Raw genomic sequence first — 15,753 nt, 5'->3', positions numbered from 1 at the left:
CATCTACAAAAGATCGGAGCAATCCAAACCTCAAATTGCCGCTTCTGTGACGAGGAGAGAGAAACATCAGAACACATCCTCTGCTATTGCAGTGCACTCACCCAACGTAGGTTCAAAGTTCTCAGCAAGCCCTTTTTAGGGCCTGCTGACATATGGATCTTATCCCCCAAGGGAACATCCATAAATTACGTAACGCTTAGAGGGGGGAGGGGGGGTTGAGTGAAGTGTGACAGTCCAAACATGTTACTGAGATAAATAACTTGCGTATTTCACAGCAAAAGGGTATATCACAATAGTCCTAAAATCTGGACGCAGTGATCTTCACCCGACAAACGAGGAAAAGGCCTTACTCGTTAATCTCTTTAAAAAATGATGGGTTTATACAAAATTTCTTATAAAATCTCTGGAAGCTTGACGTTGGGGAGAAAAGCATTGCTGAGGAATATTGAAAATTCACAGAAAATCCAAAACTAAAATCACATTGAACAGGACTATGAAGCATGTTGTAACTTTATATTGTGTATCCGGAATAAATTTATACCGCTTTTTATACCGAAGTTGGATTTTTCTCCTGATACAGGCAACTTTCCCAACTTCGGAAGTAGTGCGCTGGATTCCCCTAAAGATGCGCTAAACAACGCATCCATTAGTTTGACAGATAAAACTTCGGAAGAAAGTTCGGTTCGGAAGTCCGGACTTCCGAATTCTAAGTTGGTGCTACGCCGAATATGGCGTTCCTTTATGGTTAACAATAAGTCAAACTATTCTTATAATTCGGCAACACTGTTGAACGAAGCATCATCAGAAAAATGCAGAAAAAGCAAAAGCAGAGACGTTGTTTATAGATAGAGACCCGCAAACAGTGAAGCCGAAAGTACCAAACGAACCGTCAAACGCGGTACCAAACGAGCAAAGTAAACAAACATTACCAATCGGTACTAAATGCAAGATAGGTATTGTAATCAACATTATAGAAATTATGAAAAAGTTTGAAAAGTTCAGTAAATGAAGATGTTTTCAGAGTTCTCATAGCAAATTTATATATGGTATTTAATCATATTTATTGTTGAATATAAGGAAATGGTGCTAAAGAACACAAAATATGTAGTTGGAGCAAACGAAATAACTGCTCACACTGAGAGTCACTTCAAGTTCTCACAAATTTTTATGTTGCCGATCGCACAGAATTTTTTTGTCTGCTGGCCGTGAAGCCAGAATTGCTTATATTCGCTCCGCGTGTCTCTATATAATACCATCGTCTCTGAGCAAAAGAAGAAAGAGAAATGTCAAAACAAATTATCAACAAACACACGTTTGCGGTGAGTCCGCGAGTCGCGATTGTGCTGGAGTTGGATTAGTTTTCACGGATTTCCCTGCGCTGCAGCTTTCGCTTGTTCGCGAAACATTTTTCGAAAGTTGTAGGTAGGTACTTAAATAGTTGACCTTAGGCGGCAATAATGAAGTGCCACTACGAAGTGCTGAACGTCGACCGCACTGCGAACGACGATGAAATCAAGAAAGCGTACCGAAAACTGGCTCTCCGGTGGCATCCGGATAAAAACCTTGATAGCCCGGAGGAAGCAAATCAGCAGTTTCTGTTGGTGCAAGCGGCATACGATGTGCTGTCCGATATGCAGGAACGTGCTTGGTATGATAACCATCGGGAACAGATTTTACGCGGCGGTCATACCAACTATGAGGACAATTCGTTGGATCTGTTCCAGTATTTCACGGCTTCATGCTACAAAGGATTCGGAGACGATGAAGGAGGGTTTTACGCGGTCTACAGAGAAGTTTTCCATACCATTGCTTCCGAAGAGATTGAATTCTTGGAAAACGAGGAGGACTTTGAGGAGATACCAAAGTTTGGTAATTCCGGAAGCGATTACGAGACGGAAGTACGACTTTTCTATGCTTATTGGGAGGGATACTGCACCAAAAAGAGCTATGCGTGGCTGAATCCTCACAACATTGCTGAGATCCGAGATCGAAGAATCCTAAAAGCGATTGAGAAGGAGAATAAGAAGATACAACAGAAGGCAAGGAAAGAACGAAACGAGGAGATTCGCTCGCTGGTGATGTTTGTGAAAAAACGTGATAAGCGGACGCAAGCGTACAAGAAGCTGCTAGAAGAACGGGCCGAGCAAAATAGGATAAAATCGCAGCAGAACCGATTGGACCAAATCAGGCGAAAGCAGAAGGAAATCGAGGAACAGCAGAAAAACTCTTCAAATATTTTCAATGAGGCTTATGAGGAGCAATTGAGGTAATGACTAATGAGTATCAATGTATTTTACTCATTAATTGAAAAATCTCTAAAAGTAATTTATATGACATTACCTGTTTTAGGAAATTGGAGGAATCGTACGCAGTCGTCTCAGAGGAGTCCTCAGCCGAAGAGGATGAAATGATGCAAGGGATGGGAGACGCTATGAACGGATTGATTATAAGCCAAAACGAAGACGGGGAGGAAACCTTCTATGTCGATGATCTCTACTGTGTGGCATGTGATAAAATGTTTAACAATAAGAAATCGTATGAAAACCATGAGTCTTCTAAAAAGCACAAGCAAAATGTAGATGCACTGAGGGAGCAGATGCGTAAGGATGATCAGGAAGCTGCAAAGAATGGTGAAAATCTATCCAACAACGATGAATCTGCCCAAGATGAAGCAAACGAGGTAGATGAAGAAGAAGAAGAAGAAGTAGCTCAGGCTAAACCCAAAAAAGGCAAAAATAAGAAAAAGCCTATAACAAAAATTCCTTTTTCTGATGAAGAGGAAGAACATGTTGATATACTGCGACCAACTTCTTCCAAAGCCGATAGTGATGACGATTGGGGCGGTTCTAAGAAACCAAAAAAGGGTAAAGCTAAAGGAAAGGAAGTAGGACAGGGCAAAGTCAAGAATGATTTAACAGCCAAAGAATCTTCTTCGAAAGATGTTCCCAAACCGGAAACAAACACCGCCAAATCAACTGAAACGCCTCCTGTAGAAGAGTCCCAAGTTGGCACTGATGTTGATCATAAGTGTGTCACTTGCAATGAAAAGTTCAATTCTAAGAATAAGTTATTCAACCATCTCAAGCAAACCGGTCACAGCGTCTACGTTGATAAACTGAAAGCTCAGCAGAAGACGGAGAGCAAAGGAGGAAAGAAACGCAAATAGGTGTTGATATTAATTTGGACTCATCTCACCCTGTAAATATCCGGACTGTATCATTACTTATATTTTATTATGGAATATAGCATGAACACCATCTCCATACATTCGCAACCCAACAAAACTTTAAATATCCGAATGCCAAATACAATTTTATTCATTCAAAATATCACTATTACATCTACACCTTAAGTGCTACCGATGGGCCGGCTTTAGCCGCAGCCACATTTTCGTAATCACGTGGAGCAAAATGTACCTGCCTTTCGACACCATCCTTGGTAATGATACCGATGCGACAAACTCCTCCGGAGCTTCCATCATGGTACATTGCGTGGAAAACGGCCTTCTTGACAAACTCCACGCACTCATCCTTAGCCATCCCCTCACGGTAGTGTTCCTTTACGAAACCATAGATATACGAACTTCCTGATCCGCCGATGGTTACGCTCTGCCGGATTTGCATTCCACCCACCGGGACCGAATAGACCTGTCCTCCGTTCTTGTCGTCGTATCCAGCCACGATGATACCAGCCATCAACGAATCACGATAGTTGTAACAATATTGACGAAACTCGTGGGCGGCATCGGCCACCAGTGGTTCCTCGCCGGTTTGATTCCTATAATTGAACGTTGGGTAAGGGTGTTTTTTTGCAAATCAATGTTATGAGTTATGTTGAGTTGCTGCAGTGAATGGGGATTCTGCCGGAGGTACCTGTCTTTGCCGACTCCGCAAACTTACTCATGATAGTTCAGCGAGTAGGCCACGATGTCCGCGATGGCCTGCGTATCGGCAGCCGATCCGGAACGGCAACAATAGATCTTATCCGTCAGCTTGGTCAACTTGTCCGTTACACGATTGGCCACATATGTTCCCGTGCTAGTACGCGAATCGGCGCCGATGACAACTCCGCCGTCGAATTCCACGGCCATAATAGTTGTCTGGGGAAAATTAAATTTTAGCAGTGAGATGCAAAATACAACTCGAAACATAACCTAGCTAGGCGAAAAGTTAGCCGTTTTATACTTACTCCTGTGCTGTGATGGGCGTTTCTCCAGTCATTTGAATAATCCATATCCATGGTAAGAATTTTCAAGAGTCGAAATACTGTCTAACGCAATCAAATGTGTTTAAATTTTTCGATTTTTGCCAACTAATTCGCGGAACAAATTGTTTACGCCGAGTTTCACTTCGGAATATGACAAAGCGAAATGCGATTTGACAGCGTTCTCTTTTAAAATAGGGTGGCCCAAATTAGTTTCGATAAAAAGCACTGAATATTTGTGAAGAGATGAAGGGGTAATTCCTTGCATGTCTGCTGGGCATATTTCAATATAGTGCTATAGAATAGACCTCTGCGCCGCCGCGCCACACCGCCGCCGCCGGTGGTTTTACTCGCGCCGCCGCCGCCGACGATTTTGGGTCGGCGCGTCGCCGATCATAATCTTGCCACGCCGGTGACTAATCGTAATAAAAAAATCAATTAACTTAAGTCGAGCCAAGCACGAGACACTGTAAACGGCCTAATAATTGAGGTCGAAATACAGCGTGGTAGAGTTAATTGGAAGAGTACTAAACTAGCCACCCTATAACCAGAGACCGGCGGAGTGAAAAACTGTCGAAATGGCAACGTATGAAAATACATGAAATCGTGAAAATAATACTGGCATCACTTGAACTTTTTGCTTGCTTCTTATGGATGCAAAAAGTAAACAAGTCGAATTGGAACCGCTTTTGACGGTTCGATTGGAAACAAGATGGCGTCTTCGCCGATCTCTTATTGTAGTATTTCTATACTAAACTAGTCTTATGGAAGTTCATAAATCTAAGTCGCTGTGTAATGACATACATTGTCTTGGTTAATTAATAGGTTGGTTGATTAGTTTGAGAGTTTAGGCCAGTATCGACTTAAAAAGTAGAGAGGTTACGGAATTTTGTTAAATATTACCAAGAGGAATTTTGACAACTGATCTGCATGGAGCAAATTGTCACTTTTACTTACGGAATAATCGAGCAGAATATTTTTCCGAAAGTAGAGTGACAGCTCCCATTACTTTGCGTGGGAACCTTACAAATGCCAATTTTGTTTTTTGTTCTTTTCATGTGGATACTGCTGTAAGAATTTTGTTTTGATTCTTTACTTTTCCGATTCAGTGAACAGAATTTAACATGTGATTGAGATAGAAAAAGAAATTTCTTTTGAACACGATACCAACCTTTTGAATGAGGATTTATCTAGTATAATAATACATAATTTGTTAAACTGATATTTGGAATGCGATGAGCCAAGGCCTCATTTAGTCGGGCACCTAAACTTGTAGGTGACTCGCAAAATGGGTTTTGGCATTGGTGCAGGAAAATGATTGCAGTCAAGAAGTTTCAAGTAAAGTTGCATATTAGTTATTTTGACAATATTTTTTTTTATTTATTTATATCAACCTATTCAATTAGTTTTCTTTGTTTAAGGATTTGTGCTATTAGGAAAGTTGGCTTATAAGGCAAACGGATTTAGCAAAATAATTAAATCCCAACTGTGAATGCTTTACCGATTTTATTGTTCCGACTCCCGAGTAAGTAATTTATATTTTGAAATCAGTCTCTGAATATAACTGACAAAACCACTTGCTGCGCATCAGCAAAGTAAATATTGCTGAGCAAATATTACGAGCATCAGTTGAAAACGCTTCTTATTTTCTTATTCACAGCTATTGTAACCCAGAACTGGGGTGTTGTCGCCAGGGAATCAATATTCGAGCAACACCTAACAATATACTTTTTGTCATCACAAGAGTTTGTTACTGACAAACGCACCTCGCAACAAGCCTTTATAAGAATCCGAATACAATATGCATGCTCTGATATTTCCGAGAATACGATACTGTTTTGTAATCAGAGTTATATTCTTGAATACTATTTCCATAAAATCAGAAACTACGATAGCATAAAACAAAGATTTTCTGTATAGATGGTGCAAAATAAAGGGATGAAAAGCTATCAACAAAATTGTCTTCTTTGCTTTGTCGTTGACTCTTTTTTGTTGCTTTTTGCGCATCGAAGAAAAATTGATTCCCTGGTTGTCGCCTCGCTGAATAGTATTTAGTCAAATTATTTAGTTAAACGTCAGGTATTTTCAAACATAACGAAAATTTAATTTAATGTTATTGTCTTGAAATTATTTAATACTGTATTTTTAAAGCCTTATTGTGAAATTCCTGGAATTTCTGAGAATATTCTTAGAAGTATCGTTCAAACATTCATTTATGAATTCCTTCGAAAAATACTCCAGAAATTAGTTGGGAAATAAATCAAGAAATTTATTTGATGATTCCTCCAGAGATTTCCCCGAAAAGTTTTTTTTTAAAACCTTAAAAGATTATTTTAGCAATTCTTCCTAATTTTTTTCGGGTATTCCTTTGGAGATTCCTTACAAAATTTCTCCGAAAATTCCTTAAGAATTTTCATTACGGATTTCTTCAGAAAATCCTTTACGAATTTCTTTCGGAAATTGCTTAAGGAATGCTTTCGGATTTTGTTCCACGAATTCCTACAATCTCCTTCGGAGACTCTTTGATGAATTCTTTTGGTTGTTTCTTTAGCAATTCCTGTGAAAATTCCTTAAGGAATTCCTTAAAAAAATCCATTCGTTCTTTTGAGAATTTCTTCGAAATTTTGTTGAAAATTTCTTCGGAAATTTCTCGTTTTGAAATTGTTTCGGAATTTATTTCATGGATCGCTGGAAAAAAGTTCTTCTAGATATCCATAAGGAATTCATTCAAATTTTGCCTAAAAAATTTCTTCAGAACTTCTTCCAGCAACTCCTTTAAAACATTCTTCGGGAATTCTTCCGGAACTTTCTGCAGGAAGGATTACCTGGGAGATCTTATGAATAATCTTTTAAAGAAGTCCCTGGAGGAATATCCGAATAAACTCCTGGCGGTTTTTTTTTATTATTTAAGGAATAAATTTCTGGAGAAATTCCCAAATAAATTTTTGGAGGCGTTTTAAAGAAATTTGTGTTGGGCAGGGGGGAAGACACTTGAATCAATGTTTGAATCATTCAAAAGATTTAAAAAAAATCGAAAAGATTCAGAATGATTCGGCGGGATGAATCTTTTTTATATATTTTTTTCGCCTTGAGGATGTTTTTTTTTCAGTGTGGCGAGACTTTTGAATAAAAAAAAAAACAAACATAAACAACTCTGTGCCGCGTATGCCGCAGATGCCGTTCTAGCTCTGGAAGTTCCGTCGGCTTCCAGGGCAGGACAATTAATTCGCTTCTGGAAGAGTACGACACAAAAGTCCTGCGTCAGGATGGTCCGATCATCAGTGGAAAGGTAAGAAAAACTGGAAATATGTCAGGTTTTACCCAAACACTTTTTTTTCCATAATCAGTTTGAATGATGTTCCGGAATTGGTGACCTCTACCGCAAAATGTCATCCAACCCGTACGACTTGACCGTGGAATACAAATTTCCAGCAGAGCCATATGAATTTTCTTGCTGGTCTACAGGTGGCGGCCGACAGTGATTTAATGGCAACAGGTCAACATCTATTCATCGGTCAATCCGGTTACCTTTGCGGCACACTGATCAAACCAGGTATGGAATTATTCCCAGGTATGGAATTCTTCGGAGATTCCGATTAGAATTTACGAGATTCCCGGATTTATTTTCAAGGGATTCCGAATAGAATCCTGTAACGATTCCGACTGGAATCCAGCAAGAGTTATGACAAATTCTCCACTGATTCCAAATGCAATTCTGGAGTGATACCGAAAAGAATCTTTTGAGTTTTAAAATAGAACCTTACAGAATCAAACCATAATCCTGATAGCTTTCCAAATGAAAATTTGTATCGATCTCGGTATTGATTCCAAATACAGTCATTTAGGTTTTTTTTTTTTAATATAATCCTTAAGCGATTCACTAAATGCCTCTTGAGATTTCAAATAGATTTCTTCGGGATTCCAAAAAGAATCCTACAATAATTCCGAAAATAGCTCTCCAGGATTTCCAACTGAAGTTCTTAGTGATTCCGTCTGGGGTTTTTTTTTATAGAATACTCCAATGGATTCAAAATAGAATCCACTAGTGGTTCCGAGTAGAGCCTCCCAGAGATCCGAAAGAAGGCCTACAATTTCCCTATTAATTCAGACTGGGATTCTCCGTGGATTTTAATAGAATCGGGTCGAAATTCTTCAGCTATGTCGAATGGAACTCAAGATTCTGACTGAAATTCTTTGCTATTTCCGACTTGAAAAGAATGAAGTGTTCTTCAATGAAATCTTGTGTTCTTTTCCAATGGGTTTGCAATCAAATATCCCAGGTATTCTCAATGGAACCCTTTAAAAATTCCAAATGAGATTCTCCAGGGATTCCCAATGGAATCCTTCAGGGACTCTGAATGGGATCCACCAGGGATTTCCAAAACAATCTTTCAAGCATTCCCAATGGAAATCTCCAGGGGTTCCCATTGGAATCCTTCCGTGATTCTCAATGGGGTTCTGCGGAAATTTTCAATTGAATCCTCAGGGATTCCAAATGGAATCCTTCAGCCCAATTAAATCCTCTAGAGACTCATAATGGGATCCTCCAGGGATTCCCAAAGGAACCTCCAGGTATTCCCAATGAAATTCTTCAGGGATTCCGAATGGAACCCCTTCAGTGGCACCCTCAATTACTTCAATGAGAGCCTCCAGGGACTCCCAATGGAATCCTCTAGTAACTCCCAATGAAATCTTCATGGGACTCCCAATGGGATTCTCTAGAAATTTCCTATGAAATGCTCCAGGGATTCCCAACAGAATCCTCCAAGGACTCCCAATGGAATACTTCAGGGACTCTCAATGGAAGCATCTAGAAATTTCCAATGGAATCCTTCAAGGACTCCCAATGGAATCTTTCAGAGATTCCCAATGAAGTTGTCCAGGAACTTTCAGTGGAATCCTCCAGCGATTTCCAACAAAATCCTCCAGAAATTTCTAATGGAATCCTACAGTGTCTCACAATAGAATCCTTCAGGTATGATGAATTCTATTCGTACCGATCTCGAAACACTTCTCCGACCGAGATAGATTTTACTTAACCGTTCAGCACGCATGCGGTCCTGGAACGCTCCTGCAAGCTCGCTTGTGCTGTGTACCGCAAGCGTTGTTTTTACGTTATGCTGCATTTACACAGTTCAAGTGAATTGAGCAAGTCGCTTAAATTGAACGCGAATTGAACGTGTAAACACCTTCATTCAATTGACTTGAACGAAAAGTCAATGGCAGGTCAATTGAATTCAACTGAGTTGTTCAATTCACTTGCCCTGTCAAAACGTAGCATTATGCTTATTGCATTATTACTAATAACAAAGTATGTTATGCCTGAAGTATTGTGCCCATTAATTTTTGGTATTATTCCTTTGGTATTTTACCTCTTATGCAAGGCTAGTTCATAAAAGAGTATGGTATCAATAGCAGAATTAGGTATTATTGAGGTAATTTCTCCTGCTCGGGTATAGGTACTATCCCATACAATATGTACGTATATCGCCTCCCCTTTAGCGTGTTAAGCTGCATAATATACGATTTTGTGTTGACTGGGAAGTATTCCCATATACACTAGCGCCGCCAAGCGGACGAGTTCCGAAATAATATGATTTGCGACAGTATTTGTAGAAGACGTTAACTTTCTATATCTTACGGATTCCACGCAATTTGTATGAAAACCACGACTCTCCAAAGTTTTGAAGTCCACAAAAAAACAAAAACAAACATCTCAGACAAATGTTGAAGGACGGGAAAATTTGTGAGTCCCAAAATTGTTCAAATCGGTTCTCTATCGGCTGAGATAATTTACCGTTTTTAAAATAGCGATACGACTGTTGTTGGGAGGCTTAATTGTTGAAGTGTTATAGCCTATTCAGGATTAGGATCTGTGGATCTCATTCGCCGGTTGACTTAAAATCCTATAATAAACGTTTGCACCGGATGTATTAGTTATGGTGGCTCAGGAATCTTCTTACGATGCAGCAAGTTCCAAGAACCACTGTCTTTTGGATGCTATGGAGGTTATGAGATAGTTCCAGCTCTCCTAAGGATCTCAGAAGAGATTTCGGGACGATTCCGGTTGCTGAGATAACAACCGGAATTATACGCACGTCCTCCAGGTGCCACATCTGCTTCAACTCCTCCGCCAAGTCGTGGTACTTCGTTATCTTGTTGGAGAATGTTGTTTGGACATTATGGTCTAGCGGTACAGCAATGTCGATGAGGGTTACCCGCTTCATCCTTTTGTCGTAGACCACAATATCGGGCCGATTGGCACGAATGAGGACATCGGTTATGATCTCGCGATCCCAGTACAGCTTCACGAAACTATTTTCCAGAACCGGGACAGGCACATATTTGTAGTAGGCGACAAACTGGTTAACCAAGTTGTGCTTTAAAGCAAGCTGTTGGTGCACAATCTTGGCTACTTCGTTATGACGACCGAGATAGGCTGAATCAGCTAAGGCTGAACACCCGGACACGATATGTTCGATCGTCTCTCCTACTGAATTGCACTTCCTGCAGCGGTCCTCCACGTTTTCGTGCAATATATAGTGCCGATAGTTCTTCGTCGCAATTACCCGGTCCTGAATGGCTACCATGAATCCTTCTGTTTCCGAGAATAGTTCACCCCGCACCAGCCACATATTCGACGCCGCTTTGTCGATATATTCCAGCTCCAGTTGATGGGGTGCGTCCCATGCAACTCCTTCTGCTTCCACGATGCGATCATCTCGTCGACAGATTTGATGTCGCAATTCAGCTGATAGTCTTCCTGCGCCTGGAGGCCCTGGAGGCCCTCATTAGCCGTGCGGTAAGACCCGCAGCTACAAAGCAAGACCATGCTGAGGGTGGCTGAGTTTGATTGCCGGTGCCGGTCTAGGCAATTTTCGGATTGGAAATTGTCTCGACTTCTCTGGGCATAGAAGTATCATCGTGTTAGCCTCATGATATACGAATGCAAAAATGGTAACTTGGCTTAGAAACCTTGCAGTTAATAACTGTGGAAGTGATTAATGAACACTAAGCTGCGAGGCGGCTCTGTCCCAGTGTGGGGATGTCATGCCAATTAGAAGAAGAAGACGTCCTCCTGCGCCAGATGCAGGGCACTGAATCCGTGGTCAGCTTCACACACAGCACGATAGATTTCGTGGCGGTTCTGGCTTTCCACGAAGTATCTTCGCAACTGCTGGATCTGGGAAACACATAGTGTTTGTATATCGGTGACACCTCTTCCTCCTACTGTACGTGGCAGGCTGACTCTCAATGGACGATTTTGGATGGCGTATGCGTTGCTTAGTGAACGCCACTCGTACTGCTCGTTCTAACGCCTCCAAGTCAATCTTGGTCCACTTCACCACCCCGAAACTGTATGTCAACAAGGGCACAGCAAACGTGTTTATCACCTTCACCTTGTTGCCGGCCGACAAGAGGCTCTTCAAAATACCGTTGACACGATGCGAGAACTTTTCCTGCAGCTCCTTCTTGATCGTCGTATGGCGAATTCCTTTCAGTTGGAGGAAACCTAGGAACTTGTACGTTTCGCCTTCAACCATGTTTCGAATCTCCTCCTGTTCGTTGACCCGGAAACTGTCGGCATCCACCAGGTGACCCCGGTGTAGATGTATGGATCGACATTTATCGATACCAAACTCCATCCGGATGTCGTTGCTGAATACCGTTACAAGCCGCAGAAATTGGTGCAGCTTCAAGTCGTCCATAAAGAAGGTGTGGCGGGTGCAATCGAATCGCGACGGTTACTTGCGATTGATGCATCCAACCCAACAGAACTCCTTCTCGACGTATCGCTCGATCTTGCCTCCTCCTCCTCTCCTAATTCCCTCTGCACTTCCCGCTTGATGTACTCTACATCTTCTGGAGTCAGCATATTATGTGACATAATAGCTCTCTGGCGTGTGTACAACTTGTTCTGGTCAAGCTGGGGTGCAAACCGAGGGAACCTCTCATTGAACATCTCAGGCATCGCCGGTCTGCCGGACATATCCGTCTCCATCCTGGTGCAAACGTAGTAGCAACGGATCACGTACTGATTCATCTCCCTTGTCCACATGATCCGTTGCCGTCGGCGGCCCGCTAACGTTTGACGTCGATCAACCACAGCAACATCAGCAGGTGCAGCATTGCCTTGGTGATTTCTTCTGCTGCCGTTTCTGTTTTGCCTTGTCGGCACGGGCTGAGCCCGATGACCAGAGGGTCGCTGTTGCACCTCTCCTTCCTCTAGCCGCTGGCCGCTCGCTCTGTCCCCCGTTCCAGGACCAGCTCCAGTAGGGGCTCCCTCCTCGGGCAATCGCATGGGTGGTATTCTTCTTGAGCGTAACTCCATATTTGGGTGTGCTTTCATTCCCATTATTATTATTATAGAGTTTTGGCACTTCCTCAGCAAGCGTGCTGGGAATTTTCACCTACCCCGGGCAATCTGAATGCCAAAAGGGGTTAGGCTCTGTGGATCTCATTCGCCGGTTGACTTAAAATCCTATAATAAACGTTTGCACCGGATGCATTAGTTATGGTGGTTCAGGAATCTTCTTACGATGCTGCAAGTTCCAAGAACCACTGTCTTTTGGATGCTATGGAGGTTATGAGATAGTTCCAGCTCTCCTAAGGATCTCAGAAGAGATTTCGGGACGATTCCGGTTGCTGAGATAACAACCGGAATTATACGCACGTCCTCCAGGCGCCACATCTGCTTCAACTCCTCCGCCAAGTCGTGGTACTTCGTTATCTTGTTGGAGAATGTTGTTTGGACATTATGGTCTAGCGGTACAGCAATGTCGATGAGAGTTACCCGCTTCATCCTTTTGTCGTAGACCACAATATCGGGCCGATTGGCACGAATGAGGACATCCGTTATGATCTCGCGATCCCAGTACAGCTTCACGAAACTACTTATACGAAATATATACGAAAATAATTTTAAAATTTTCTTTTTTTTTAGATTTATTATTCGATGGAATCTGGAAGCGAAAAATTATCTTGAACGATGTAAAATGTGGAGATTATGCAGCGTGAAATAAAAATGGTCCTATATCGAAGCCCACCTTTCCGGAGAAGGTTTCACGGCTGTATCGAACTACGACGCTTGACACTGTTTTTTTATATCAGCCTGAATGCCACTTTCAACCGGGAATAACCTCTTTCATCGCCCCATTGAGTGTCCTATCTTCCAAACCTGCCCCTTACAATGCTTCATCCTCGGCCACCTAGTCACACCGTTCACACCGCGGTGACACACCGTTAACACCGCTTGTGCTGTCTCCTCCGGTCTTGAGCGATTCGAAGTCATCATCAAGTCATCAATACATAAAAGTTTCTCATTGAACAGCATCTATAATCAGCTTTATGGCATAGATCTATCGGTCGCAGCCACGCGAGATCCGATCACCTCGATCGCGATACAAAAGATCGTCCCTTTCTGGCCAATAACAATCAGTTTAAAGATTAACACCTCGACCAAGAAGCAGTGGAAATTACTGTTGAATCAAAAGTCAATCAAGTACACGAGTTCTGGTTAAGAGTTGAAGAAATGTTGATCAATAGCTGAAGAAGGAAAATCGGATTCCAGGCACTGGCATATTATGGGTTTACTATCAAAGAAAGTCCGAATTAGTCAAATTAGTCCGAATGTGTCCAGTGATGATTTTGGAAGGATAGCGAAAGTTCAACAGAAGATATGAAATCAGGTGGAAATTATCAACAGACAGCGTTCTATGCTGCCGTATCCAGACTGACCAGACCAGACAAACATTAGCTTGATTCCGTTGCTAATCTACAAGGTCTCAATGTAGTGCAAATCGATCGTTCGGAAGAACCCTCAGTAGACTGCGTTACTAATGACGTAGTGATGGACCGTACTGAATAGTGACGACTGTTGACGACTGAATAAATAAATAAATTTAATTTGAGAAATGATATTTTTCCAAATTAGTATATAGTAAGGAAAAGTTCTCTGTAGACTGCATCGTCCACACCGGACAGCTAATCCCCTCCTATACGCTTAGGACCACCCAATCGTGGAGCTCCAGTATTTTCTCTGTCCATGTCTATCGCGGAGAGAACCTGCTGCAGCAGCTGTTACTGCTCGTCACGTGTATTGTAGCACACATCCATATCATGTTAGATCCGGTTAGATGGTTGATCTTGTAACTGTAGCCTTAGTCACACAAGAACCGTTTTTGTTTCCGGAAGTAATCTATCTCCAACATATCTTGCGAAACCATCGTACAGAAGAGTGCACTTCACTATCCGGGCTTCCTGTCCAAGGGAACTGCCATGCGATGAAATTTGAATAATGACGTTTGCTTCCGGCATATCGAAACTGGTATCCGACCTTAACTTATAGGAATGGTGTTGACTTTCGGATGGCGTAGTACTGGAAAGGGAAAACGCTAGCACTAAACATGATGGTTGAATGCCCACGCTTCTCATGGTAACGGAAGTAACAGAAGTTTTCAGAAACGTTGGCTCACCGGACTGTGAAGCACCATACACAGCACCACAGCATGCTGAACTTTGGTAATGTTGCATCGCTTCTGGCTTTCCTTGTTATAATACAACCTAATAATATCCAGTTTAATTCCACAACTTAAAACTTAACAGATAAAAGTATGGCAACCTCAAGTGTGTCAGCTTCGTCAAGTACGAGACACTGAGGACGACCTTATTGAGGTCGAAAAACGTATCTGTAAAGTAATAAGTAGTGGAATTAAAGGTGGTAGTACCATTTATGACAAGTGCAGACATTAGACATATTCACATATCAGGGGTCGTACACTTATTACGTAAAAACATATGGGGGGGAGGAGGTTAGCCATTTGCTTAATCTTCATTGATTATTGTTCGGTACATCAAAAGACGACAGATAAATAGAAATCCTTTGTCTGAAAATTGTCAGGATTCTTCCTGTAGTTCCTCCAGGGAGTCTTCCAAGAATTCCTTCAGGGATTCTTCGTAAAGTTCCTCCAGGGATTCTTCCTGGAGTTCCTCCAGGGATTCTTTATCTAGTTCCACCGCGGATTCCTCCTGGAGTTCTTCCAGAGATTTTTTCTGGAGTTCTTCCAGGGATTCTTCCTGAAGTTGCTCCTGGGATTCTTCCTTGGGCTCCTACATGGATTCTTCCTGGAGCTCCTCCATGGATTCTTCCAGGAGTTCTTCTAGGGATTCTTCTTGGAGTTCCTCCAGGGATTCTTCCTGAAGTTCCTCCAGGGTTCTTCCTGAAGTCCCTCCAGGGTTTCTTCCTGGAGTTCCTAAAGGGATTCTTCTTGGATTTCCTTCATGGATTCTTCTTGGAGTTCCTCCAGTGATTCTTCCTGCAGGGAATCCTCCAGAGATTCGTCCTGGAGATCCTCCAGGGATTCTTCTTGGAGTTTCTCAATGGATTTTTCCTGGAGTTCCTCCAGGGATTCTTCCTGGAGTTCCTCCAGGGATTCTTCATGGAGTTCCTCCAGAGATTCTTCCTGAAGTTCCTCCAGGGATTCTTCCTATAATTCCCCGAGGGATTTTTTCTAAAGTTCCACAAGAGATTCTCCCTGGAGTCCCTCCAGA

The 15,753-nt window shown here is 42.0% G+C and overlaps 2 protein-coding genes and 2 long non-coding RNA genes across 5 annotated transcripts; 3 read left to right on the top strand and 1 right to left on the bottom strand.

Annotated features, from left to right (window-relative positions):
• Positions 1-1,284: 1,284 nt before the first annotated feature.
• Positions 1,285-3,265, top strand: LOC134213576 (dnaJ homolog subfamily C member 21). Its single transcript, XM_062692747.1, has 2 exons — positions 1,285-2,266; positions 2,350-3,265. The coding sequence occupies exons 1-2, from the start codon at positions 1,458-1,460 to the stop codon at positions 3,164-3,166; spliced, it is 1,626 nt and encodes a 541-aa protein (XP_062548731.1). The 5' UTR covers positions 1,285-1,457; the 3' UTR covers positions 3,167-3,265.
• A 28-nt stretch (positions 3,266-3,293) lies between these two features.
• On the bottom strand, positions 3,294-4,378 carry LOC134213577 (proteasome subunit beta type-6). Its single transcript, XM_062692748.1, has 3 exons — positions 4,189-4,378; positions 3,900-4,099; positions 3,294-3,777 (listed from the first exon to the last, which is right to left on the bottom strand). Exons 1-3 carry the CDS (start codon positions 4,237-4,239, stop codon positions 3,342-3,344), a joined length of 687 nt encoding a protein of 228 aa, XP_062548732.1. The 5' UTR covers positions 4,240-4,378; the 3' UTR covers positions 3,294-3,341.
• Positions 4,379-5,100: 722 nt separating this feature from the next.
• On the top strand, positions 5,101-6,043 carry LOC134217957 (uncharacterized). 2 transcript variants are annotated; one of them, XR_009981200.1, is made up of 3 exons: positions 5,101-5,541; positions 5,625-5,728; positions 5,864-6,043. It is a non-coding gene; the product is annotated as an uncharacterized LOC134217957 (long non-coding RNA). The 2 variants fall into 2 exon arrangements; XR_009981199.1 differs by having other exon boundaries at positions 5,610-5,728.
• Positions 6,044-7,341: 1,298 nt separating this feature from the next.
• LOC134217956 (uncharacterized) lies at positions 7,342-14,121 on the top strand. Its single transcript, XR_009981198.1, has 3 exons — positions 7,342-7,492; positions 7,551-7,756; positions 13,148-14,121. It is a non-coding gene; the product is annotated as an uncharacterized LOC134217956 (long non-coding RNA).
• Positions 14,122-15,753: the final 1,632 nt, after the last annotated feature.

This window comes from Armigeres subalbatus, chromosome 2 (assembly GCF_024139115.2).
Source record: "Armigeres subalbatus isolate Guangzhou_Male chromosome 2, GZ_Asu_2, whole genome shotgun sequence".
Lineage (NCBI taxonomy): Eukaryota > Metazoa > Arthropoda > Insecta > Diptera > Culicidae > Armigeres > Armigeres subalbatus.
Note: the sequence above shows the minus strand (reverse complement) of the source record. Positions and strands in the feature narration are given on the sequence as shown.

Excerpts from the sequence above, each read along its gene's own strand:
- LOC134213576 (XM_062692747.1), top strand. The coding sequence starts at position 1,458 with ATGAAGTGCCACTACGAAGTGCTGAACGTCGACCGCACTGCGAACGAC. Across the intron at positions 2,267-2,349 it reads GCTTATGAGGAGCAATTGAG|GAAATTGGAGGAATCGTACG; the intron begins GTAATGACTAAT and ends TACCTGTTTTAG.
- LOC134213577 (XM_062692748.1), bottom strand. The coding sequence starts at position 4,239 with ATGGATATGGATTATTCAAATGACTGGAGAAACGCCCATCACAGCACA. Across the intron at positions 4,100-4,188 it reads ACGCCCATCACAGCACAGGA|ACAACTATTATGGCCGTGGA; the intron begins GTAAGTATAAAA and ends AATTTTCCCCAG. Across the intron at positions 3,778-3,899 it reads TACTCGCTGAACTATCATGA|GAATCAAACCGGCGAGGAAC; the intron begins GTAAGTTTGCGG and ends GTTCAATTATAG.